The sequence below is a fragment of the Leptidea sinapis genome, chromosome 10 (assembly GCF_905404315.1).
Source record: "Leptidea sinapis chromosome 10, ilLepSina1.1, whole genome shotgun sequence".
Classification (NCBI taxonomy): Eukaryota; Metazoa; Arthropoda; class Insecta; order Lepidoptera; family Pieridae; genus Leptidea; species Leptidea sinapis.
The window spans coordinates 6,045,566-6,072,909 of record NC_066274.1 but is presented as its reverse complement, the minus strand read 5'-3'; the positions used below and the strand labels follow the sequence as shown (position 1 = coordinate 6,072,909).

General features: G+C 35.8%; 1 protein-coding gene and 1 long non-coding RNA gene across 5 annotated transcripts in view; one reads left to right on the top strand and one right to left on the bottom strand.

The window, feature by feature from the left end:
- On the top strand, nt 1-27,344 carry LOC126966422 (uncharacterized). Its single transcript, XR_007729730.1, has 4 exons — nt 1-220; nt 874-972; nt 2,143-2,830; nt 27,301-27,344. It is a non-coding gene; the product is annotated as an uncharacterized LOC126966422 (long non-coding RNA).
- The window catches only part of LOC126966406 (calcium-transporting ATPase type 2C member 1), a 69,394-nt gene continuing 44,899 nt past the window's right edge, over nt 2,850-27,344 (bottom strand). The window contains exons 9-20 of one of the 4 annotated variants that reach the window (XM_050810418.1): nt 26,477-26,622; nt 24,860-24,950; nt 24,542-24,650; nt 21,073-21,252; nt 19,210-19,307; nt 18,602-18,689; nt 17,325-17,454; nt 15,324-15,493; nt 13,158-13,321; nt 12,424-12,557; nt 11,563-11,666; nt 2,850-9,951 (exon numbers count right to left, since the gene is read on the bottom strand). In XM_050810418.1, the coding sequence (XP_050666375.1) occupies nt 9,815-9,951; nt 11,563-11,666; nt 12,424-12,557; nt 13,158-13,321; nt 15,324-15,493; nt 17,325-17,454; nt 18,602-18,689; nt 19,210-19,307; nt 21,073-21,252; nt 24,542-24,650; nt 24,860-24,950; nt 26,477-26,622 (1,551 nt within the window). In that variant the 3' untranslated portion in view covers nt 2,850-9,814. The other 3 variants (XM_050810417.1, XM_050810419.1, XM_050810420.1) reach the window with 3 other exon arrangements.

The window sequence follows — 27,344 nt, the reverse complement described above, 5'->3', positions numbered from 1 at the left end:
TAACACTGTTATTCGAACAAGTTGCTCGAATCCGAACGTCTGACTCAACATGAAGTTATTTGTAGCTGCATTTATATTGTGTTATTCAATAATAGTGTTAGCACTTACAGAATTAGAAGCTCCAAAAATTATAGATGTAACCGCCCTGGAACCTGCTGGGATTCACATCAAATGGCATGTTATACCCTACTTTGCGACAGACCCAATAACTGGCTATTTGGTATGTATCTATTGTTTAATGTGTTACAGTTTGATTTCATATTTTGTATGTGTATCTGAAAATGTTTTTCTGGGATGCACGGGGTCGTTGTCTTGACCGGTGGTTATGTCATTCGGTACAGAAATTCATCATCATCAGCCGGAAGACGTCCACTGCTGGACAAAGGCCTCCCCCAAAGATTTCCACGACGATCGGTCCTGCGCTGCCCTCATCCAACGTATTCTGGCGATCTTCACTAGATAATCGGTCCATCTTGCTTGTGGGGGGCCTACCAACACTGGGTCTTCCGGTACATGGTCGCCATTCGAGGACTTTACTGCCCCAACGGACTGTCCGTCGAACTATGTGCCCTGCCCATTGCCACTTCAGTTTCGCAATCATTTGGTTCTCCTACGGATCTCCTCATTTATGATTCGATCTCACTGGGAAACTGAACATAGCTCTCTCCATTGTCCTCTGAGCGACCATGAGCCCATAGTTCACAGAAATTCAGTCGCGTCAAAATCATAAATTATCGTCAACACCTCATAAATAAAGAAATCTCCAGGAACATGCTGTTAGTAATATATTATTATGTAATATGATAATTATCATAATATCCAATATTAAAATTTACTATAACTCCGTAGGGATCATAAATTATTACATTTTAGGTGAGAATCTGGAGAGTAGAAGAATCTACACAGGGGCATTTTACTTTGATCAACGGTGATGAAACTCCAGGTCTGATGTCAATTGTACGGGTGTTGGAGGTAAGAATTATTAATGTGAATAAAAATACAAAAAAGTGGGGAAAATATTAGATACAATATAACCGGCACCGTAATGTATTCGGGCAGACGTGAAATTGATCACTGGCCATGACGATGTCAATCGTATGGAAATCGAGCTCTATTCCCTTTCTAATCGCATGCTGACCAGCCTAGCGAAACTCTCTAAGCAAAAAGCGATTCACTCGATTGTATCAAACGTGCAGTGATTAAAAGATTGACAGATGACGGCTATAATCTTGTAAAAAACGGAGAGAGCCGAATCCACTTTGTTTTAAGCAACTGTTCGCTTTCAAAGTCAGTCGGATTCCACTTCGTCGCCATATTGTAATTACTATTTCAAACTAATGTCAAATAACTGTTCATTAAATTAGTAAATGATTCATACTAATCTAAATTTCATTTTTACTTAGGCAGTTCCGTCTCTTATCTAAATACTAAGTGTATTTAAATCTTCTTTGGTGCTGAATTATGACTATTGTGATGGCCCCGAAAACTTTTAACTGTAGACAACTAGTGGCCTCTTATGTCAAACAATATTCTCGGTCGTAAAAACGTCGGTGGCCCAATAGGTTGAACCGTTGTCTCTCACCACGGAGCCCCTTGTTCGATCCTCGCCCGCCACGTACAAACGTGTTTTAATTTTTACTTATATATTTAATTCATATGTACGTTGTAACGCTCTTGTGATCCTCCTCTGGTGTTACAAGAGAATATGGGCTGATATCACATACCATCAATTGACCCGTACAATCACCTTCTATAATATTACATAGAACATCACTGTATCCGTATGTTAATTGCCACATAAGGTGATATTCTTTTAAATTTTATTTTATAAGCTTTGTGAACATAGCAGCATCATTGGTAATCTATAAATAATATAATTGGAAAATTAATGTAACTGTGTATAACTATGCAATCTACTCATTTATTAATTTAAAAAAAACGTAACTTATTCTATATAATACATAAAATTAATTATTTCTGTGCATGCTGTGTTTATTTGTAAGTTATCACTACATTTAGTTCCTAGATTTTAGTTCTACTTTTTATATTTGTGTGTATTATTGTAAGTGATTGTAAATAAACCTAATAAATGAATAAATAAACATAGGATGAAAGGAAAATGACAACAATTATTAATTTTAGCCTTACGACCTTGAAAAACCTCCAAAAAGTAAGCCAAGGACAGTGGTTGTGACAGACGTTAACACAAGAGAATCAAAAATTAATGGTGTTAAATACAACGAACTCTATGAGGTTCGTGTAAGTGCCTGCAAAAAAAGCGAAGAAGGACCAATGTCGAAACCGGAAAGAATCAAAATCATTCGAGGAACAGGTTACTATACAGTTGTACAGAAGAACTCGCAAGACGCTTGCAAAGTATCTGTCGCTTATAACACTACATTGGATGAAGAAAATTATTCTACAATTGAAACTATACATTTCTAAAATTGCTATGTTGTCTTGTGGTCTAGGTACCTAGCTAAATTGAAAAGTTATTTGTAACTCAGCTATATTATTAATATAATCAAAAAATTACGTAAAATATTAACTCATAAACTAATTACTAGTAGTAATTACTATATTATTTCACCCTTTTAATTTTGTAACTTTATTTTTACAATTGTATTGGTACAATAAAAAATTTTGGGGATATACATTCTTGTTTTACGGCCGTTCCCAATATTAAGTCTAATCTGTCGATGGGATGACGTATAGCTTACCAGGGATAGAAGTTTCAATTCACGCATCCCAATATAAGGCGATAAGAATGACTTATCGGGTATATTGGGACAGCTTCAGATTATTGACAGCTAATTACTGACAGTAGAAGGTAGTAATTTATCTCTATCTTTTTATTTCAATGCTGAATAACACGAAGCGTATGCTACATAATATGAAAAGTGCCATTGAGTGTCAAGACGCCACGCACACAAGCATCAAATAGTTGCCGTAATAAAAAAAGCTATTGTTCTTTGACCAATCCTTAATCTAAGACATAAACATATATAGCTTTACATAATATGATTTTTGATATAGTTAGTAATATAATATTTTATTTAGATCTGACCTTCATAATTAAATAATATCTAAAAGTATACTAATTTGGGATAGAGGTTGATTTATCTTTTCTTAAAAAAAAACAAACAATTTATCTCTAAATTTTAGATCTAACTCTACACATAGGAAAGATAATATGAAAGGATTTCGTTTTTATAATTTGTGCCGAAACATTTGGGATTAGTGAATAATTTTCTATCTATAGTATAATAAATATGTATAACAATTATGCTATTAAAATAATATAAAAAACCATTAACTTAAAATGGCCATAAGTGTATTACCGTTATAGTTTACAGTCCACTAAAGAAAACTGCAGACGCGATCCGTTAATTATTTTATCTACACCCCTATGCTTTAAAGTTTAAATCCTCTAGTACAGCTTCTGAAACAGTTAGCTTATTGCCAACATAAAAAACACCCAATGTCCTAATAACCATTACATCATACAAACGAGTGTTGAAAAATATTACAACACTTGTTTGTATGTACAACAGTATTGAATTGTTTCTTACACTCTTTGTTTTTATTTCGATACCTTCATGCGGTACGACTTTCAATAGACAGCGACATTCTTATTGCTTAATGCGTGGTATCTGTATGAATTTCAAAAACAGAATAGTTTACGCGCGTTCTACAATACCAGAACGACGCGCGCCGTAAAAAAGTAGGTTTAATACCTGCTATTTTTCTTTGATTTTTTTATTGTTTTCTTTACAAAAAATGAGCGATTCAAGTTTTGACAGCACACCGACAGATATTTTAAACGCTGCAAAGAACATAATATTCAAGTGAATTTTAATAATTGCACTATACAAAATAAATTATTACTAAAATAAATGATTCTTTCATTAATACTTAGCTTATTTGTATATAAATGCTAGCAGTAAGCTAACTGTTTCAGAATCTTTTAGAGGATTCATATTCTGGGTGTAGATAAAGTCTTATATGCAACTGTTGATAATTAGGTACTAAAAACACTAATGTAAAACTATTATTATACATTCGTGTTTTAATACCCTTTATTACACAACAGCTGTTGCATAAATAACTATTTTGTGATGTATGCAAAGTATGGCCATTTAGCAGTTAAAATTATTATATAGCTTCCTTTATAAAGAAATAGGGTTGGAGTAACTAAAAAAAATTTTACTGCAATAATGTCACAAACATAAACGTTTGTTTTGTTTTATTAAAAACCATTATAATGGTATAGGTATTTGTTTCTTGGAGGACTAATTCCGGTCCCGATTCTAAGTGAGCACCTCAACCAATGTTTTAACTGTATCTTTATCAGAGTAATCGCAAGAGCGGCCTTTAAGGTGTTTTCAAATAATCCCCTCGCGTTGTTATTGGAACAGGCCGACAGTTAATCCTTTAAACAGCGTTTTATTTAAATATTATTATCTGCTTTTTTCATTTTTATTTTTTCATGCAATCAGTCGAGAGACTATGAACAGATGTGTTCTGAGATTGTTGGCAGATTATTTCCTAATTAGGAATTTCTCTATATTTCATCATGGCTAGACAGGCATGATAGTATATGCCGTCTTTTCAGCCTGCGCATTGCCTCAGGAAGAAAGCTTAATTGCACAGCAAATTGGTTTGGGTGGGCCTTCAGTTGGTTTTTGTATTAAATATTGATATTCCTTATTTCCTCTTTTACTGTGTTGATATTTAGGTTGCTATGGATCGATGCTTATCTGTTTCTAATACTTAAATTGTTAAAAATTAAATTGCATATAACTTGTACCACAACCCAAGAACCTGTCTTGATTGTTACTTTGTATCAACTATTTTGCTAATAATCTTGTTACTCATTTACTGTATTTGTTAGAAGTCATTTGCTATTGTGATATATCACTGTGTCCTCACACTAGATTATTGAACTATATGTTATTATTAACCACTTATTCTTTATACTAACCACATATTCATACCGGATAAGTAATTAATACTAGCCTTATTTATTATTTAAGTTATTTCTCATGTAAGTGACTTTTTTGTCTTAATGGGAATAAAGAATTCCATAAACTGAAATATAGCTCAACACATAGCTGGCACAGATAATAGTTGCGCAGTAGAAGGTCCCAACAATTATGTAGAACAGAACAGTTTTATTTGCCGGTCCAGATTAATATTGAGGCTATTACGCAATCACTCGGCACGAATTATTACGTTGGTACTTCGAAAAAAGAAATCATATTATATATCTGAAAAACTGTAAGCTTTATTACAAAGTGCGAGACCAAAAGTTAGTCTCTGTGAGTAAGAGACTCTCTAATTATAAACAATGATAAAATCTTATCTTTATTCTACTATTATATAATAGGTAAGAAATGTATACAAACGCTACATTATACAAAAGTTCATAAATCGATATGGATTTAAATCACAAACAAGATATACACGTAGTATTTTCAACCTTAATATGAAAGAACAGGGCTTAAAATAAAACTGACTTTTGTCGAAGAAAATTACTATAGTGCAACTATGATGGTGCAGTAGAATGAATTTGAAGACATTGACCTCACTAGTGTACCTAAGCATACATATAAGTAAGCGCATATTATAATTGCCAGTTCAAAAGTATTTAATATAAAACAATTTACATTAATTATCATAAAGGTCTTATTGTTAAATTTTACAACCACATGCCCCAGTCACAATAATAACATTTAAATGGTTAGCATATTTGATACATTTTTAGAGAAACCTAAGAGTTTTGATACTTATTACTATTAAAGAAGTGATAATATTCGTAGTATTTATTAGGCTGCCATATAGCGGTCTAGGACCAAAATATTTAATATAGGTACTATATATTATGTATTAGCTAACATTTGAAGTATATATATATGTATAGTAAACAACTAGTATGATGTAAAGCATTATATGCTATATTAAGCTAAAGTTTCGCGAACATAAGCAAGAAGACGAAGAGCAAAAAGGCAAACTGGAAAGTATCATACAACATCCACATAAATTTAAAGTACAGTTTGAATAACTATTCAAATTCAAATATTTTTATTCAAAATAAGATATAATCACTCATTGAAAGTCAAAAACTACCGCCCATTCGAAAAGGTATGCCTCAGACCTTTGAAGAACGGGCGCAAGAAACTCAGCGGACTTCTTTTTTTATATAAAAATTTGGTTACAATGTAAAATCGTAGAATAAAATTTATCAATTAATAGCCTGATGGTCATATCATTACGAAACTCATATATGTTATAGTAACCTTTACCATACACACGTTTTTTAATAAGTCTATAGAATTTCGTAATACATTTGTTTTGAACATTTTCTAGGATTTTCTAAACAACTGTTCAGGTTTTATCTATAAATAAATTTTAATGTTTTATTAAAAAATGGCTCTATCGTAAATCCTACTACTCCACAGCTGAATATCTAAGTGATCGGTTTTATAAATTTTTGTATCCGCCAAAGACAATATAAACAAACGTCAATGTCAACTGGATTATAAAACAAAAGAAACGAAAATACATTTTCATTCAAAAACATCAAAATAAAATAAAAATCATTGTCATTGTATAATAGAATGATTACCCTTGATTTAATCAGATAAACTATACTTTTCCATAAATCTAGGAAATATACGTTTATTCTTGACATAACTTACAAATACCTGGACCAGAATTAAATAAAAAAAAAAAACACTCCTTTACCTTATCATCTACAATTAAGTGTCGTAATAAATACTTTACAATCATTCTAAATAGTAAGTAATTATATACCTATTTAACTCCTCGTAGATACACTTAGCCATACATTTAGCCTTAGCCGTGTTTTTGACTGCTGTGTCAAACAATGACAAACTGTGGCAAACTGCAGCCTGTAATTGATTCCACAGAGAAGTGGTTGTGCGAGGCAAGAAGTTGCAGAGCAACTTACACCTTCTACGCAATGCCAAAGAATCAAGCCGATCGGAGATGACGCTCTTCATAGTATACGGTCAAATGGAAGAAGATGGTACGGAAGGGCGAGAGGTGAGAACAATACTAATGTGAGGCCAAAATTGGGCATTTTGGAGCTGCAGGCGATGGCTTGACATACTGCCTCACTAACACCAAGCTTTTTAGAGGACAATAAGGCTTTCTCTTCCCAGTGAAAACTGAACTGAACATCGCTCTATATATGAACGAAAGTGCTGACAACTCTTACCTGTGGCTATGTTCGGAGCGGCCCTCAAGTTATAGAACAAGAGCCCGTGAACCCCAGACCTACGTTATTTTATAAAAGCTGAAAGTTTGTCAGCGCATGCTCCCAACACAGGTAAGAACTCTGGACTATTATGTAAAAACGGTACTAAAGGTGTGTAAAATACCGATCTTAAAACATCAAAAAAAGTGCGATTTTTCGGTATTACCTTCAGAATATTATTAAAAATCACGTTATTCGTTGCCAGGCACTTAACATCGTGTCAACCCCTTGTCAGACATCCTTAATGTCCATGAAATTATAATTTTACTTACGTCGTGTGGGGTTCACGGTCTCTTAGACTATTAGGTTAGAAGTGCACCAAACTAAAATCGAACTTTAAATGTTGCGTGTTATTAGTACGACGGCAGTAGGCTTCGCGCAAAGGTTTTTTTGGTGATCTTTTTATCGAGAAAGTTTATTGTAATCGTGTTTCGTCTCTCGATATATTTTGAATTATATAATCAATAATAATGTAAAAAGAATACCCTAATAATTAGAAATATAGAAAAATAAACGGATTTCTTTTAAGTTGATTGCCTATCATTTACCATGCGTTTCTAAACTTCGGCAAATCCACCACTAAATATCTATAATATGGTCTGCCTCGTCTTGGACTCCACCCGCTTGGTGCCTTAAATAATATTTTCCGAGGTATCACATCCACTTTTGATTTGATTTTTATTAATTTCTATTAAGGCTGTTAAATGGCCACATTCTCCTTAGGTAATAAGCACACAACACCAGCGATGTCCTTTACAGTGTCATACTTAGGCAAGAACATTTTTTACTTTTTTTCTTGCCTGTAAATGTGCCCGTGTGTCGTTAAGTCATATAAATTTTATCCCTTCGCCGCAGATAGCGGTAATTAGAGTGCTAGAAAAGTTTAATTAAATTTTCCATAAACTTTTTTTAGTATTTAGTTTTTATACGTCTAGATAAACTGTGACAGACACACTAGCACAAAATGACATACAAATCGCGAGTGTAATACGTAGCTTGTCACGCACACTAAAATAATAAAACTGGCCTGTTTTCATCGGTTATCTAGCAGCAAGAGGCTCTATCTAGACGTATAAATTATCTAAGTTAGAAGACTTATAATTTTTTGAAATATTTTGGAAAAAGCTTAGAATACTTACAGCACAGATAAAATCTATGTGTATTTCATTTTATTAATACGTGCCGATGTTCTTATATTAGATGTGCCAGGTAACATTCAATAAGTCATTCTATTTACTATTTAATTTTAGTTATTTTCTACTACATGTAAATGGTAGCCGAAGCGCTGAGTTGATTAACGAGCAAATATCGCACGAGAAGAGAAATGACAAAAATAAATACCAATATTTGCAGATACAAAGAACGTTAATGAATGACAATCAGATAACGGTCCTTTCTTTCAATACCACTCGTCTCAAAAGTCACAATACATGATCTTTCTTTTTCGTTCCATTGTTTTCTATCGCCGTCATTCGTAACGTGTGGAGCCGGCTTAAGTTGAACCTCAAGGAAGATGCGAGAAAATACTAGTTAATTAAATAGTTTTGCGATCTATGAAGAACTTCTACCTAAGCAGGTTTTGTAATATATATTAGACTTACAGCCAATTCGATTTTAATTGGCGATTTAAGATATTGCAATCCATTCCCGAACACAAAAGTTCAATTCTGGACGCGATGTTACTCCCAATCAGGATCTATGGAATATTTTCGTGATCCCTTTTTGCAATCCATTTATGGGATTTTGTATTTTTAGTTTGGTACTTGTATATATCTTATTCAGTACTATTATAGGGATATGGAATTTAACATTCCACATATTGAAATGCAGAACTTTAATACATTTTTTTCTAGTTGTGGACAAACAATATGTACTAAAGGAATTAAGGGAACGTTAACGTAAAAAAAAGTTGTGGAGGCCTTCGTCCCAAAGAGGTTCAACGTATAGAAAGAGTTCCTGGTGTAAAAGAATATAAAGAGAATAATCATAGTACAAACAGTCATCAGGTTTACACTCAAATTATAAAAAAAAGTTCGAAGATTAGTTGTACAACATGTTAATGTATTTGGCAAAAACACGGCGAATATTTGTTCGTACCAACTAAATATAAAGCGAAACACTTAAAATGCGGAGCTGTACTTCTAAATCTTAAACATTACTTAAACACTGTTTCACAAACAAATATAATAAAAAATTAATATCAAAATAAGCGTATAAGAAACTAAATCCATCTAATTACACTTAAATCACAAAACACACAACAAATAAAATAATTTACAAATACTGGGAGTCCCTAGCCACACAATGGGGCGTTGCTGTTCGTTTACATCATTCAGTCTTGTCACACTGACAGCTGTCATCGTGACAGTTGTCCTTTACATAATTCTGACCCGAAACACTTATCGTCAAACGCCCACGGTCACAGTCCACACCACCGTTTGACCTAACCGGTATGACAGATGTCAGATTGACGTAAGTCGCACTGACACATGTCAGACTGACATCCTACTCCACCTTAGTCTCCGGCTCCTGTCATACGAAGTCCATCGCGTCATGTGCCTTAGTGGAGAACGTTGCGAGTGAACGCTTCTTGAGAGCGCGCTCGATAACCTTCTTAACTTCGCTCACTATGAATACGCTTGACGTTAAGCAGACTAGGAATATGAGATCTGGAACACATTAGACAATATTGAGTTATTAAATTATTAAAACTTACGTGAGTCATTATTTAATTACTTATTAATACGGCTTTACTCACGTTTTTGTCGGTGTCAGTACCGACTAGTTTTTAACTACTAGCCGACTAGTAAGAGGTGGGACGTTATCGCGAACCCACCACACTCACCCTGATGAAGGACCTCCGAATAGTCCGAAACCAGTCGGTACCGACACCGATAAAAACGTGAGTAAAGCCGTATTAATAAATAATTTTGAGTTATTATAATCTCACACTTGTATCATATATACGTGTAGATAGACTATGACAGCTGTGAAAACGTCAAAAAAAATTGAGTTTAGAACTAACCTCTATTTTGAGCATTTCACGCACACTCTCTCAAATTGTCATACAAATTGCGAATGTAAGACGTAGCTTGTCACGCGCACTAAACTAATATTGCTAGCCTATTTTTATCGGTTGTCTAACAGCAAGAGACTCTATCTAGACGTATAAATTATCTAAGCTCTTACAATACGGGTACATTTAATATATTATATGGATGGGCAGGGGACGATTTTAAATGAGAACTGGTGACGTCACTAAAGTGCTAGGTTATCCTAATATTATAGTGCGTGAGTGAGTATCTTTGTTACGCTTAACATCCACATAAATTTAATTTACAGTATGAATAACAATGCAAATTCAAATTAGTATTACAATAGCCAATAGTCACACAAAGAGTGCGAGAGTGAAGAACTTCTCTAACGGAGATACACGAAGATAGAAAAGGAACCGAATCTATTGTGACTGTAGCCTACATTGATTGACAAGTCGTAAAAAGTCAGCCACGTTTGTAACTTAGTATATGGAATATTAAACCACTACCTAATGAGCACATTACACAAATTAAATTTGAAAACAAAATTTAAGAACGATGCGGGACTCGAAACCGCGACCTCTCGCGTTCCGTGCGAGCGCTCTTTCCATTGAGCCAACCGAGTTCGAGTGACGTATCGTTGATAAATATTGTATAATAAAAATTACAAATTGTTTAGAATGCGCACATTGACAAATATATATTAGGTATAAGCTATAGGTATAATCTATGCGAAACTTGCCGAGAGACTTTAAGAAAATAGAAGCATGGTATATCTCTAGCTCCCTGGTGCTATGTTTCCCTAAATACCCACATCACATCACGGGTGCATGTTTGTTTAGAAAAAAACTTAAAGCAATAAACAAGAGCTACAGCCCTACTCTCGGAACAATGGGTTTTTTATAATAATAAGGACCGAGACGAGCAGGGCGTTCAGCTGATGGTAAATGATACGCCCTGCCCATTAAAATGCAGAGCCACTCAGGATTCTTGAAAACCCCAAAATTCTGAGCGACACTACAATTGCGCTCATCACCTTGAGACATAAGATGTTAAGTCTCATTTGCCCACTGATATCACTAGCTACGGCGGCCATCAGATTGAAACACAGTAATGCTTACACATTACTGCGTCACGGCAGAAATCTGCAATTTATTCATAAAAACTACCTACAACCTAGCTCTCTCTATTAGGGCCGTATTGATTGGTCAGTTCAAAATTATTAATCAGTCTGTATGTGCATACCATTGGCTGTGAGCGCCTCCGTCTGGAACACCCTCTGCAGCGGCGGGAAGTATATCACGAGCATCTGTCCCACCAGGCTCAGCGATACGGCGATCAGGAACATTCTGGAATGTCACGATTCAACCATATACCTTTAATAATGACTACTATCGAAGGTTAAACTACTCTTAGAATAGGTAATTCCAGTTCCAGAAATCCTGGAAAAAGCACACATACACAAGCGTGTATCGCTTAGAGACGTCGGATTTATAATAACTCCCGGAAGATGTTACAAGCGTTTTAAATTTTAAAGCTTTCAAATATAAACCAGTCAGTTTTGTTCCGCCTGACTTTGATACGTGTAAGATTAGATCATTTATAAGTCAAGAGAGACTGTGACAGCTGTGAAAATGTCGAAAAAGATCGACTGTTAACCTCTATTTTGAGCAATGCACGCACACTAACACAAAGTGGGAGGCTCCTGTGCACAGGATGCCGGCTAGATTATGGCTACCACATTATTGTGTTTCGGTCTGACGGGCGCCGTAGCTAGTGAAATGACTGGGAGAGACTTAACATCTTATGTCTCAAGGTGACGAGCGACATTATAGTGTTGCTCAGAATTTTGGGCTTTTCAAGAATTCTGAGCGGCACTGCATTGTAATGGGCAGGGCGTATCAATTACCATCAACTGAACGTCCTGCTCGTCTCGTCCCGTATTATCAATAAAGTGACATACGAATCGCGAGTAAAATCACACTAACATGTAGCTTGTCATGCACACTACAGTAACAAACCTGGGATGTTTTCATCGGTTGTCTAGCAGCAAGAGGCTCTGTCTAGATGTATAAATGATCTAAGCATGTAAGTTGTGTTACTCACTTGTTCGAGAACAGCCCCACTTGGAATATGGACTTGGTCTGCGAGCGACACGACAGCGCGTTGAACATGTCGAACAGCACGAAGCAAGTGAACGTCATGGTGGTGTCGCGGGGCGTGATCTTGTTGTCTGACATCTGTCACAGAACATAACTTCTTATATATATAAATTACGTGACACGTTGTTTGTCCGCGATGTATTCCTAAACTAATGAACGGATTTTAATGGGTGCAGTTTCATGGAGTGCAGATTAGTCCAAATTAAGAGATAGGATTTTTTTTATGGAATAGGAGGACAAACGAGCGTACGGGTCACCTGGTGTTAAGTGATCACCGCCGCCTATTAATTTCGATTTGGGACCCATAATTATTTTTTTATTTCCAATAGTATTTTTTTGATCGGACATATTTTCTATGAAAGAATTTACTGACGCACGGTTTGATATAGATAATAGGGATAAAGATGTTATAATGAATACTGGGGTTGAGCAGGTTATCAACTGTAAAGTAGATCCTGTAGATGAAGCCACAACCTGAGAGTTGAACAAGACGTACAAGATTTATCAACGATACGTCACTCGAAGGGTTGGCTCAGTGGAAAGAGCGCTCGCCCGGATCGCGAGAGGTCGCGGGATAGAGACCCGCATCGTTCGTAAATTTTATTTTCAAATTTAATTTGTGTGATAAATGTCTAGTTTCATATTTAAAAGTATATAAAGTGAGTGTCGGTTCATCACCTCTCTGTTGAAGACCCACAGAGTGCCGGCGATGATGATGGCTGCAGAGAGCAGCACGGACAGCAGCAGCGAGCGAGAGATGATGCGGCGGGACGTGTCGCGAGGTCTGCGCCGCACCACCTCGTGGTCTACCGGCTCCACCCCGAGGGACTGCGCGGGGGGACCTGCACCGTATAATATACACACAATTATATTGGAAACAACATTTGTGGTCCAGTAGATTACGCTTCTGTGGTGATAATCTTATCCCACAACCTCTAATCGCTCCACACAATACCGGCCGGACAAGTTAATGAGGTCAGCAGCTAGCCCCCATTCGCTTCACACGCACCTACCGCTTGTTTTCTTGACTACCTACTCCTATCATATCCTTTTTGTATTATATCAAAATCTGTGACTCTCATTCTTGTATCTAATGCTATTTCATATTAAATTAGTTTCTTCTTGTTAAATAAATAATTCATTTGTATAATAATAGTATCAAATTTTACTTTTGATTGTAGTACACTGTAAAATAATGTCGTAGGTGTTATTATTATTATTATACACAAAACTGTAAGCCTAATGCATAAATAGATTAATTATTAAGAGTAACTTATTTAATAGATAACAATTGTAAACTTGAAAGTGACTCTAGAAGTCTTCTAAATCTAATTAGTTTGACAGTGTTTATTATATACATAATTGACAGTTAGTTGATGCTTGACATGTACCACAGAGCGAGCAACGTTACACCGAGAAAGTTGCAAATCAAAAAGTCTTCACAATAATATTTAAAAAATGTATATTAGTCTATAGCGTATAGGTGTTGGGACTGCTAAGAGGTCTCAGAGTGGCTCAAGCGGAAAATCGGTGCTGGACATACTTAATATGTGTGTCAGCATATGCCGAGCTTGTGCCTATTTGCAGCTGATGTTAGTGTAGTTTAAGTTTATTATGTTTTATATTTAACTTTATCTAAGTATTATTGTATTTTTATAAGTCTTTAGCTGCTAATAAAATATTTTATTATTATTATTAATTAAAGGTTTGTATGTCTGTGTGGTATACTCCAACACTCTTAATACAAAGAGTGTTGCCGCTAAACCAATAGTCCAATCAGTCATATCTCTTCCTCCTCCTATGATTCCTACGATTTAACATGAAGGTATGGATGTCAGTGATCACTTACGTGACGAGGAGAATTGTTTGAATTAGCCTTAACGTATAGACACAAAAAATATCAATGTCTAAATAATTAATTATTATTATTTAAATATATTTCTATATGATTATTTATTCTTTGGTCGAATATGAAAATTTTAATTAATACATTATTTTCAAAATTAACGTCACCTTGTTTGAACTTGAAAACATTTTGTTGTAGTCGAAATTTGGTTTTGAGACATTTTGTTTGCGTTCCGGTCGTAAACGGGCACCGCTTGTGGTACATACTTGATTCTGTTTGATTCTGATGATGCCTCAGCGTATATAATAGTGACATTAAATGAACATACGTTGGTAATAAACCATAATCGTAAATGCATAATTCTAAAATTTAAAGTGAATAATTTAAATTTTCAAATTTTCAAACAAACGAAATTTTAATTACCCTTACGTGGTCGCATAAGACGGCACGAAGAAGTGTTGGTGCCTACGCTAGCGCGCGGCTACTTAATTTCTTACAGGTTGCTCCAAAATGATTTTATGGAAAATTGATTTATTTATGGAATTATTATTATGTAGTCTATTTTTAAATATTTTTTATGATTACCACATTGCCATATTGCCACACTGTATAATTTTTAATAGTGGGAGGCTCCTTAGCACATGATGCCCGCTAGATTATGGGTACCACAGCGGCGGCTATTTCTGCCGTGAAGGAATAATGTGTAAACATTACTGAGTTTAGGTCTGAAGGGCGCCGTAGCTAGTGAATTTACTGGGCAAATGAGACTTATCATCTCATGAGTCAAGGTGACGAGCGCAATTGTAGTGCCGCTCAGAATTTTTGGGTTTTTCAAGAATCCTAAGGGGCACTGCATTGTAATGTGCAAGGCGTTTCAATGACCATCAGCTGAACGTCCTGCTCGTCTCGTCCCTTAATTTTATAAAAAAAAACTTCATATTCAATCAAATGGCTAAAGATTGAGTATGAATTTGAATATGATCATCATGTGGCCCGACCGTCCATGATGATGTTGATCCACAGGATCTGCATGGCGTTGAGCGGGTTGGGAATGCCCATGAGTGTGGCCAGTGTGATCAGCGACAGCGCGGCGATGGACGTCGACAGTTGGAAGCGAACGAAGTTGCGGATGTTGTAGAAGATGCACTTGCCCTCCTCTATGGCACAGCTGGAACACAAGATGTAGCAATAGGTCAGTTTCATCTATCTAAATCTATATATATATAAAAATTAATTGCTGTTCGTTAGTCTCGCTAAAACTCGAAAACGGCTGGACCGATTTGGCTAATTTTGGCCTTGATTTAGTTGTGGAAGTACAGAGAAGGTTTAAAAGGTCAATACATAAGAAAATGCTCGGAATGAAATAAAAACAATAAATTTGTTTTTCCGGTCGCAACGGTTTGACAGTTATGCTGTGTTTGTCCTCCTATTCCATAAAAAAAAACAATTTTATTACAACAACAGGGTGCATTTTTACGAAGCAATTCTTGATTTTATGAAATTATATTAGTGACAAATTCATAAAAAAACATTATATTATTTATTATATACAGAACAACGTCTGTCGGATCAGCTAGTTAATAATAAATTATTTAAGTTTGTAATTTATAACTGTCATAACCGTAATGTTAACACCAGGATGATACTACGGTTTGACAACAAGATCACAGATAATATTCAAAACAAATGTAATATGAAATTCAAAGGAATTGTTAAAAAACGCTTGTGAGGTAAATGTTACTATAACATAAATTACTCTCTTGCTGATTGGGCGACTGCCCACTTAATATTGTGCGATTTACATTATAACCATATTTTTATATACAAAATGAATCCCGCTGAGTTTGTTGCGCCTGTTCTTCTCAGGTCTGAGGCATACCTTTTGGAATGGGTTTTAGTTATTGACTTTCAATAAGTGATTTTATATCCTAGTTTGAATAAAAATATTTGCATTTGAATATAGAGTTTTTACCATAAGAAATATGAATTCAATATTAATTTGTTATAAACACATGAGAATTATTTATATTTTCAAAATTAAAATCATAGTTTGATTCTCTGTATGTCACGTGACTGAAAACGCCGGCCACCATTTTGTGACGTCACTATAGCAGAAACAATATGTTTCTAGCAACACCATCGATAATTTAGAATATTAATACTAATCGATACGAACTATGAAAGGTCAATTTTATTTTTATAAAAAATCAATAAGCAAATAATAATCACCAGTGCAACACTGGACATTTGACGTTTCTTTGTTTTTATGACGTCACGATCATGGCGGCTCCCTTTTTGGAGCGAATATTTATCATTTTAATTTAAAACAAATATTTCTTAGCATAAAGTGGAATTATTTTGGGGATTTAGAAATACCAGATGGCTATCGAATCGGTACGATCATTTCTGAGTATTTTTTTTAAACGTCGAAGAAACCAATTAAAGAAATAGGGACTCTCTTAAGTTTCTCAATTCTTAAAATATCGGTGGGATCGGTGCAGTAGGTGACAAACAAAACTCGCGCGTGCCACGGACGAGTAAAAAAATAAGGACTCCGTGTCATCTTACATAACAGTGAGGCACCAAAACAAGTAGCCCCACGCACACACTTACACTACTAAAGGCCGATAGGCGGCCATTATGAGAATTGTAGTCGTCTGTCACAGATCAGTTTATGACTCAATAACATGTTTTAAAAATGCCGTTGTGCGTTGTGAAAAAGTGTAAAAACAATTATATAAAAGTATTTGTGGATATATGATTATCTAAAGGAGAAAAAATTGTTTAACTGGTATACCCCGTATCCGCACACACACTAGCATAAAGGTGCTTCACTTGCTAATATCACGGCTCGGAGTCCTTCTTTTTTTACTAGTCCGTGGTGCGTGTGTCACTGCTTGCTCGTGAGTCCTTACTGAATAGCCACGCTGGCGTGGTGCTTATGACTTCGATACCTACACGGGGCGTGAGTTAGGCCTGCTAACAGTTACAATACGTACATGATGGTAGCAAAGTCGTCGTCCACAAGAATCATGTCGGCTGCCTCTTTGCATACGTCTGTCCCGTTCCTTCCCATTGCGATGCCAATGTCTGCTCGCTTCAAAGCAACGGCGTCGTTCACCCCGTCACCTAATGGAAACAATATTTAAAGCTTTAGTTCTTTTCTAGGGTTCCGTACCTAAAAAGGAAATAAACGAAGCCCTTCTAGGATCACTTTGTTGTCCGTCCCTCCGTCCGTTCATCTGTCTGTCTATCTGTCTGGAACCTTTTATCTCGGGAACGCGTATAGGTATCGAGTTGAAATTAAAACGATAAACTCAGTCTTTTAAGATGGCAAAAATCAAACTCCTAAGGCTACGCAAAATAACGATTTAATTGACACTGCCTATATATATTAAATTAAACTGAGCTGTCACTCTCAGTTATGTAACGCTCATTCGGGTTGAGTCTAGGACGAGGAAGCGCAGAATCTGTCAGTGTAAAAAAAATTACCAGAGTACTTTATACACAATTATTTTATAAAATTACAGTAAAGTATAATACTACAGTTACTATTAAAAAACGGGAAGGTATTTTTTACAAGTTTTCAAAAACATATTATGTAACGTCGATGGAATGTACAGTTTTTGATTATTTTCTGCCTCATTTTAAACGGTGTTTTGTCTTATAGGTCAAACCATAGACTTGGAATATACCAGCGTATTTAAAATGACGTGGGAACCCGATAATGTTAATATGTGCGTTGGCTAGTTTAATATTCAATATACTAAGGAACTAATTCTAAGCGTGGCTGACTGTTTACGACTTATCAGTGAAAATCGATCGGGGTGATCGAATACCATCAGATGACCCGTATGAGTACTCGCTTTTCAACCTCTTCCGTAAAGAACGGGTGGGAGGCTCCTTTGCACAGGATGCCGGCTAGGATATGGGTACCACAACGGCGCCTGTTTCTGCCGTGAAGCAGAAATGTTGTAAGCATTACTGTGTTTCGGTCTGAAGGGCGTCGTAGCTAGTGAAGTTACTGAGCAAATGAGACTAAACATCTTATGTCTCAAAGTGACGAGCACAATAGTAGTGCCGCAAATTCTTTTGGGTTTTTCAAGAATCCTGAGCGACACTGCATTGTAATGGACAGGGCGTATCAATTACCATCAGCCGAACGTCCTGCTCGTCTCGTACCTTATTTTCATTAAAAAAAAACGATTTAATCCAATAAAGGTTCCATTTGCTCTTTTAAAGTTGCAAAAGCTATAACACACATAACGGAGTATACCTGTCATCCCAACAATATTTCCGAGTCTCTGCAGCGACTTAACAATGGACAGTTTGTGTTTCGGTGTCACTCTGTAGAACACGCTAACCTGCAATAAAAAAAAATATGAACAATGCGGGACTCGAACCCACGACATCTCGCGTTCCGTGCGAGCGTTCTTCCACTGAGCCAACCGTTCGAGTGACGTATCGTTGATAATTGTATGTCTTGTTCAACTCTTGAGGTTGTGGCTACGTTGTGGATTTAATTTGTTTAATTAATCCCAGAAGTGAGGGGGTGCTAACTTTAAAAAAAGATACAAATTATTTAGATTTGAAAGAGCGACATCTCAAATCAATTTCCCTGATATGCTATATATTAGGGTTGAGCAGGTTTTCTTATCAACTGTAAAGTAGATCCTGTAGATGGAGTCACAACAATTAATCCATCAAGTGAGGGTTATCACTTTAAAAATTATTTCCATGTTTAAGTTTTTTATTTGAAAAATTCAAAATTTCAATTATATACTTTAATTTTACTATTATTTTTTATGATAAAGGTTAAGTAGTCTAGACTAGTCTAATATGGCTCATAACTAACTAGTTTCTTATGTTCAACAATATACTCACGGTATCAATGACACCGTCCAACTGCTCGTCTGTCATCGTGTCCAACTGTTCTCCGGACAGGGCTTGGGAGTGCAGCACGTCAAGCCCCACCATTTGTGCTGAAAACGGTTCGTAGTTAGTATATTAAGGAAATGAATATTATAGCTGTCATTGTCAGTACATTTTTTTCACTACAGCCGAAAGACGTTCACTGCTGGACAAAAGCCTCTCCACCACAATCGATCCTGTGCTGCCCTTATCCAACCTATGTTGGCGATCTTGACCGGATCATCGGTCCATGTTGTGGAGGGCCTATCAACTCACACAAAATCGTTTCCCAACGTGGAGCCCACGCCCCACAGGGGGGGCAATTAGATAGTTAAGGGGGGGCAATTTAAGAATTGACTCGACACGATTTTAACCCTTTCGCTTTAGGTTACAAATGCAATGCTAGATATCGGTGACAAATTTAACAAAAAACGCAAGTTCCAAGAATGTGCAAGGCTTCTACTACAGTTTCCATCTTCATATCATCATAGCTATAAAAGATTTACTGATAAAAAATATAAATCGCGGAGACTTGAGATTAAAGCTATTTAAATTGGAACCTAATATAAAATCTCTGTGCATCAAGCGCGAAGATCGCACTAAATGAATATAGAAAAATCAATATTAAAATTATTTTGAATTTCAGTTTTTTATTATTTGTTGTTTACTTACTTGTTTTAATAATTTAGTTATTTTTTTCTAAAACTTATAATTATAATTATATTAATGTTAGCAATTCTTTTGTGGGGCGATGTATATGCTTTTACAACAGGATCCCAGAATGTTCAAAGCAAAAGTATTACGTTATTCAAAATAATCGTTAAAAAACGTTTGTGTGGTAAAGGTTACTATAACATAAATGACTTTCTTAATGATACCACAGATTGAGAATGGAGCGACCGCCCTCAGGCTATTTAATAATAAGTTTAATTGTACAATGTTACTTTGTTACTTTAATTGTAAAACATATTTTTGATAAAAAAAAGGCCGCTGAGTTTGTTGCGCCCATTCTTCTCAGGCCTGAGGCATTCATTTTGGAATGGGTGGTAGTTTTTTGACTTTCAATAAGTGATTTCACATCCTATTTTGAATAAAAATATTTGAATTTGAATTGCATTTCTTAAGGGAGCAAAACTATTCTTAAAGGTTAAAAATGATGTATGGATGGGGGCATAAAAATTTTAGAAATGTTAAGGTAGGTTATGGCCTTAAAAAGGTTGGGAAACACTGCTCTAAATAGTGATTTTTATAACACTTACAATAGTTATTTGTTCAACAAGTGAGCAAAGTTATTTTTTGCTTCGAGTGCTGACTTTAAATCACGAATTGGCGAAGTAGTCTAGCATTAAACCACGAGCGTAGCGAGTAATTCTAATATAGACTACTGAGGTAGTGAGTGATTTAAAGGCACGAGACAAAAAAATTTGCTCTCGCATGAAACATATAACTTTTCTCCACGACTAGCGAGAAAAGTGTTATAGGTAGATAATAAATTTTTGTCACAATGAGATAATACGCTAGGCTAAAATGAGTTTCGAAACGCACCGGATAGCACTGTTTATTTTTTTTAACGTGGAGTAATTCCCGGATGTATAGTCACGTGGGGTTCGAAATTTAAATCACTTTGTCTCACGCTTTTTGCTGCGAGTTTTCACGTAGCAATAGCGCCCTTTTCGTGATGGAGAGGTGGAAATAATACTGTGTATTATTCTAATAGGCTCCATTAGACACAAAGTAGCTTTAAGGATACATTTCACACCGAAGATTAAAGATTTCTTCTATATCCCGACTGCATTGAATTACATAAAAAAAATGAAAGTATTGTGTTTCACTTACCGACAGCAAGCGCAGTAGGCCCAGAATCACCCGTGACCATTTTAACTTGGACCTGAGCCCTCCGCAACGCCGCGATGGCCGTCCGAGCGGACTCCCTCGGCGGGTCGCAGATGCCGCACACTCCGGTATATGTTAGAGATTCTATTTTGTTCCCGCGGCACAATGCGATTATCCTTAGTCCTGGAAACAAATGAGTTCTTACTTAAGATTTGTCTTTAATCCATGCGTCAGTGCTTCGCCTCTAAAGTCAAAAATACTAATAATATTAAAGAAAGAAAAGAAAGATAATTTTTATTGGTACCAAATATATTATATTAGTTACGTAGTTGTTACAAAATATCTGTTACAAAGTAACTTTAATTTTACAAGTATTCTGGCCTCCCACTAAGATTCCCTGTGTCGTGAGGTCCAGTCTCTTCCCCTACATTCATAAAACATAAAAAGTGTGTGTGTGTGTGCGTGTGCGCTAAGTAGGGAAACTCAAAGTCAAAGTTCTTTATTTGCCATAACATTCACAAGTAAAGTTGTTACAAATTTAAGAGCAGGCACATGCTTCGTCTTGACAGACATGCAAATATTTTTGTGGTTTCACTTCACAATATTATAAACCTAACACAGTCAATAATAACTGCTACATTTAATTTAATCAACGTAAACCCTACTAAAAGACCCCTCAATACACAATTACAATAATAAATGAAATGCTAAGAGATAATGTACTAAAAATAATCACAACAGAATATAATATTATTGGTAAAAATAGAATTGGTGCCAGTTACCACTTCGTTTGATAATATTCGTTTATTGAATAAAAACAATATTTGTTTAATAGTGTTATAATAATTTAAATTTAAATCTATTTAACACTGTCTCCTTTTTTATTTCTTTTGGTAATATATTAAACATTTTTACACACATAGCATGACAGTTCTTTAGTACAAAGTGGTTCTAATGTGGCGTACTCGAAGTCTGGTAGGATCACGCGATGGAAACAAAGAACAGTCGCCCAGCCGATTGAATAAATTTGAATTTTTCTTAACAAATAAGCTAGCCTCTAGTACAAAAATTTCGGTAACAGTTAATATGTTTAAATTTAAAAATAGAGGTCTGCAGCTATCGAAAGAAAATAAGGAAATAAATATTGACGTAAAAATAAACAAATTTGCTCAACGCTAATCACTAAGAGTTCAATTTAAATTCATGCGAATTTCACAAAAAAAAAAAAAAAACAATCTAGTAAAATAATACAAGGTTGAGCCATAAAATTTATAAAAAGGCATGATCTACACGAGGCCTCCTCAGGAGACGTTGACTCGCCAAATTCTGGCACGAGACTATTAGATGTCTCATGATTTAATCTGATTTATGTCATATGATTTTATGAAGCGGAATCGTGCTAACCCCACTATACACTGACTTAGGTTTGTGAACGGTGATTGGTTGCCCCCTATTTGACAATATTATTAAAACTCAAGCAATTTAACCATCGTTTCCTAACTTGATGATAGATTTTTATTCAATTTTGTATTCCAAATTTAGATTTGCTTTCGAAAACATAAGCGTGAGAAGAACGGGCAAAAGATACTAAATAAATAAAATAAAAAAGCATTTAATTTCACACCTAAAAAAATTAAAAAATGATATTTACTTATTCAGTTATTTTAGTGTAGTTATAGTATACAGAAAATAATCAGACTACTTAAATGTGGAAATCGAAAACCATCATGCATTGTATTATATTATTATAAAAAAATATTAAATTACTTTAAATTAAGAAAGATACTTAACGTAGGCTTAGGCTTTTTAAAGATAAAAGTGATTGGCATAAAATACTCACTGTGTTTTATTAAAAAATGGCTCTGTCGTAAGTCCTACTACTCCACAGCTGACAGCCTGGGACTAGATTATGATTATTTTATAGCAATAGCAATGAAATGAAATGAAAATGAATTTATTTTGGAAGAAAAACTGACACATTCACACAAAAATGTTTATGAGAATAAAATATATGCTTAATCTAATACTTAACTTACTTAATACAAAAGAAATAAAAGCAAAACTTGATGTGGTCTTCCAAAACTGGAGTCCACTCAGTCATAGTTGTGTCCATACATTATGAGCACAACACTGATTTTCAGTGACTCCATTGTGTGAAGTTTGGAGCTGAACTGACATATTTTAAAAGCAAAATATAATTAATTGTGGCACTAAAATAATTATTATAAAAAAAATTGATTAACAAAATATTTTACTAAAAATAAATAATGGCAATAACAAAAATAATAAAAAACGTATGTGTGTAAATATATAAGGAAGAAAAAATAATAATAAATACGACTAGCTATTATAATATATAATACAATAAAATTTATACAGTTCTCACCAAGGCAGGAGATGTAGGTAGGTATTGGTCATTAATATGTATTTTTTTCTAAAATTCGAGACTGTATATAAACCCCGTAGCGGCGGTGGTAAATTACTCCAGCACTTGTTGGCATTGTACTTGAAACTTCCCCTGAAAGCCGCAGTGTGATGCTTGGGAGGACAAAGCTTAGCCTTTACAATGTTCCTTGTTATAAAATTCAACACCCTGCCCTCATTTGCCCATAATAGTTTCGAATAGAGATATGCTGGCGTTTTTGTCTTTATAATTCCAAAAATCATACAAGCGAAGTGTAGCCGTCTGCAGTTTTCCATGTTCAGAATATTGGCTTCTCTAAGATACGGACTCACATGAGATCTGTGTGGAATAATCCAACAAAACCGGGCGCAGGCATTTTGCACTCGCTGTATAGTACTTTTGGTGCGGGCTCGTAGTCTAGGACCATACGTACTGTCATTATAATTAAATTTAGAGAGTACCAAAGCATCACACAACCCGACACGAAGATTTGTATTTAAATAGTTCCTAATGCGATAGAGTACTTTTGAACGATAAAAACAGTTCGCAACAGTAGAGTTTATATGTTTCTCAAATCTAATATTCTCTTCAAATATTAATCCTAGATTACGAACCTCATGAACTCGCTCAATAACTTCATGATAGCAATGATAGTACAATATTGTATATTGTATTAAAAAGAGCGCAAAAAAATAATGCTGGGAGAGTTGTTTGCCCCTCTTCTTCTCTCTCAGAGCGCCATTTGTTTCCGAAGCGGTAGCAGTATCTAGTATATTAGAAATGACATCAATTTTGAGAAAATAAATGCCTTTTATTTGCCGAGAGCCGAAGCTGCATTTTTGATGCTGACTGTACTCACCCATTCTGGCGATATTATAGGCCTCGTTGAGGAACTCTCCTTGTTTCTCCTTGGTCATGGGCGCGTAGTTCCCCGCACTGTCCACGTACTGCGTGCACAGCGGCAGTACCTTCTCCACCGCACCCTTCACAAACACTTGCTCCGACCCGCTCTCGCCGTACTTCGGTGCGCACTTCACAACCATCATTTTTGATGCTGACTGTACTCACCCATTCTGGCGATATTATAGGCCTCGTTGAGGAACTCTCCTTGTTTCTCCTTCGTCATGGGCGCGTAGTTCCCCGCACTGTCCACGTACTGCGTGCACAGCGGCAGTACCTTCTCCACCGCACCCTTCACAAACACTTGCTCCGACCCGCTCTCGCCGTACTTCGGTGCGCACTTCACAACCATCATTTTTGATGCTGACTGTACTCACCCATTCTGGCGATATTATAGGCCTCGTTGAGGAACTCTCCTTGTTTCTCCTTGGTCATGGGCGCGTAGTTCCCCGCACTGTCCACGTACTGCGTGCACAGCGGCAGTACCTTCTCCACCGCACCCTTCACAAACACTTGCTCCGACCCGCTCTCGCCGTACTTCGGTGCGCACTTCACAACCATCATTTTCGTTTCGGAACTGACCAACAAAATAATTTTATTATTATTTGTTAAACGGACGCGACTTGCGACGACACTCTGGCTCCTTCTCATCCTTTGACGACCTGTATAGCCGTGTGGTTAGCGATCCTACCTACTAAGCTAGAGGTCCCGGGTTCGAATCCCGATAGGTGCAAGCATTTATATGATGAATATGGATGTTTGTTTCCGAGTCATGGATGTTTATATGTATTTATGAAGGTTTAAGTTAGTATATTGTATTAAATATATCGTTGTCTTGCAAACCATAACACAGGCTGTATGCCTAAATTGCGGCAAGATAATTTGTGTAAAAGTGTGTCAATATTATTATTATTCTCATGTCCAAGTTACGTCAGTTGGTGCTGGGTCTGCTGCTTCGACTGCCGAAGACAGCAAACGTCTCATCAAATATATCGGTCTTAGTGAGTCTTACATCTTTGTGCCGTTTGATGTTGAGAAATATTGCCTCTGGGACCCAGAGGCGCGGAGATTATACAAATTACTATATTAGCGCCTTAATTATTAGGGCTTCTGGAAACTCAAGCGCTGGCAGCTATTTCGGTCAACGGATCAGCCTAGCTATCCGACACGGAAATGGTGCCAGTATTCTTGGTACTCTTCCCCGTAATGATAGTTTTAATTTTATGTAATCATATTATTACTGTAAATATAATTATTATATACGTTTGAATAAAAATTAAGTAAGTTAAAATAGGCTCAGGCCAATCTGTATAAGTACACTCCATAAACAATTACAAAAAATAATGAAAAAAAATGAAAAGATTTAAAAACCTTGAATTATAGAACATACATAATATGTTCGTCGGTGTTTTATTTGTAACTCAACGTTTTGCTCAAATAAAATCCAATATTTTTTAGGATAATCTGATTCTCATCTAATAAAATCGAATTCGCACGCACACATTTACACGTATAAAATATTACCTCAGCACACGTAAAAGTATGTACCACTATTTACCATTCTAACGTATACACTTCAAACCGCCGAATTCTACTTTCGCACGACACGCCACTATTAGGACATTATCCCGACCATCTGGATGTGTCCTCACAGTGCGGTTTTCAAGGAGCTTTCTTTCACGTACAACAAAACTGTGGAATGAGCTTCCTTGTGAGGTGTTTCAAGAACGATACGACATAGGTACATTATGAGTGCCTTAAAGGCCGGCAACGCTCCTGTGATTCCTCTGGTATTGCAAGAAAATGTGGGCGGCGGTGATCACTTAATACCAGGTGGCCCGTACGCTCGTTTGTCGTCCTTTTTCCATAAAAAAAATACAAAATATTATAATATATAGATAGATCTCTACAATATTCAACAAAAATAAAACGAAAGTTTTAAAATACACCAGTATTACCTAGGTTAGCAGCTTGGTAAAGACTAGTCATCCAATTGGTAGTTTAGTTAAGTTAATGACTTAGTTTAGTAACTGAGTCAATACTGAGAAGGCAACCTTGTAAGATTTGGAGACTATAATATAATTGTGGACTGCGTGTACGTACTTGTAGGGTATCTCGTTCAGTCTGGTGTATCTGTCACGTAAATCCTCCATATTGTTTTTGTACGCGCACGCAAGAAGCGCGCCCTCTGTCGGCTGCCCGTACAACATATCGTCTCGTATGTTCGCGTTGTTGCATATCACGCCCACCTAAACACATTAATTAACAAAATAAATGGCAATTATTTTCAAATAACATTTCATTTATGTCCATGACCAAAATATGAAAATATACTTTACGTAATTGCGCAAATATTAGTAATAAAAATACAAAAGTGAGTACTTCGCTTAACTTTAATTGTTGAACCTGTCTGTTGTATTAGGGGCAGTAAAATATAATTCTCAAAAACTTGGGCCAACGATGAACGAGAAGGAAGTACAGCTAGATGGCGCTTTCTGATATGGTGATAGAAGGCCCTTAAGTATTATACAGCGTGTATAGCTATTAGCTAGTGTATAGCTATCTAACCTCAATAATAAAAAAATAATTCTAAAATTTAAAATAACAAAATTTTCAAACAAACAAATTATATATACAAGAAAAAAAATTATAATCATCCTTAAGTTGTCGCATAATGGCCGTTCCCAATATTCAGTCTATCTCCGGCTGAGATAAAAAATCGTAACTATCGTTAACTTTTCTGTTCCAATAAACTTATCGACGGTAACTCACCTTATCCGTACACGCTGTCTGTCAATGGGATGACGTATAGCTTACCAGCGATAAAAGTTTGTATGGAAATTGAATTTCAGGCGATAAGAATTATGACTTATCGGGTATATTGGGACAACTTCAGATTATTGACAGCTTATTACTGACAGTAGAAGGTAGTAATTTATCTCTATCTGTAGATAGTATATTGGGAACGGCC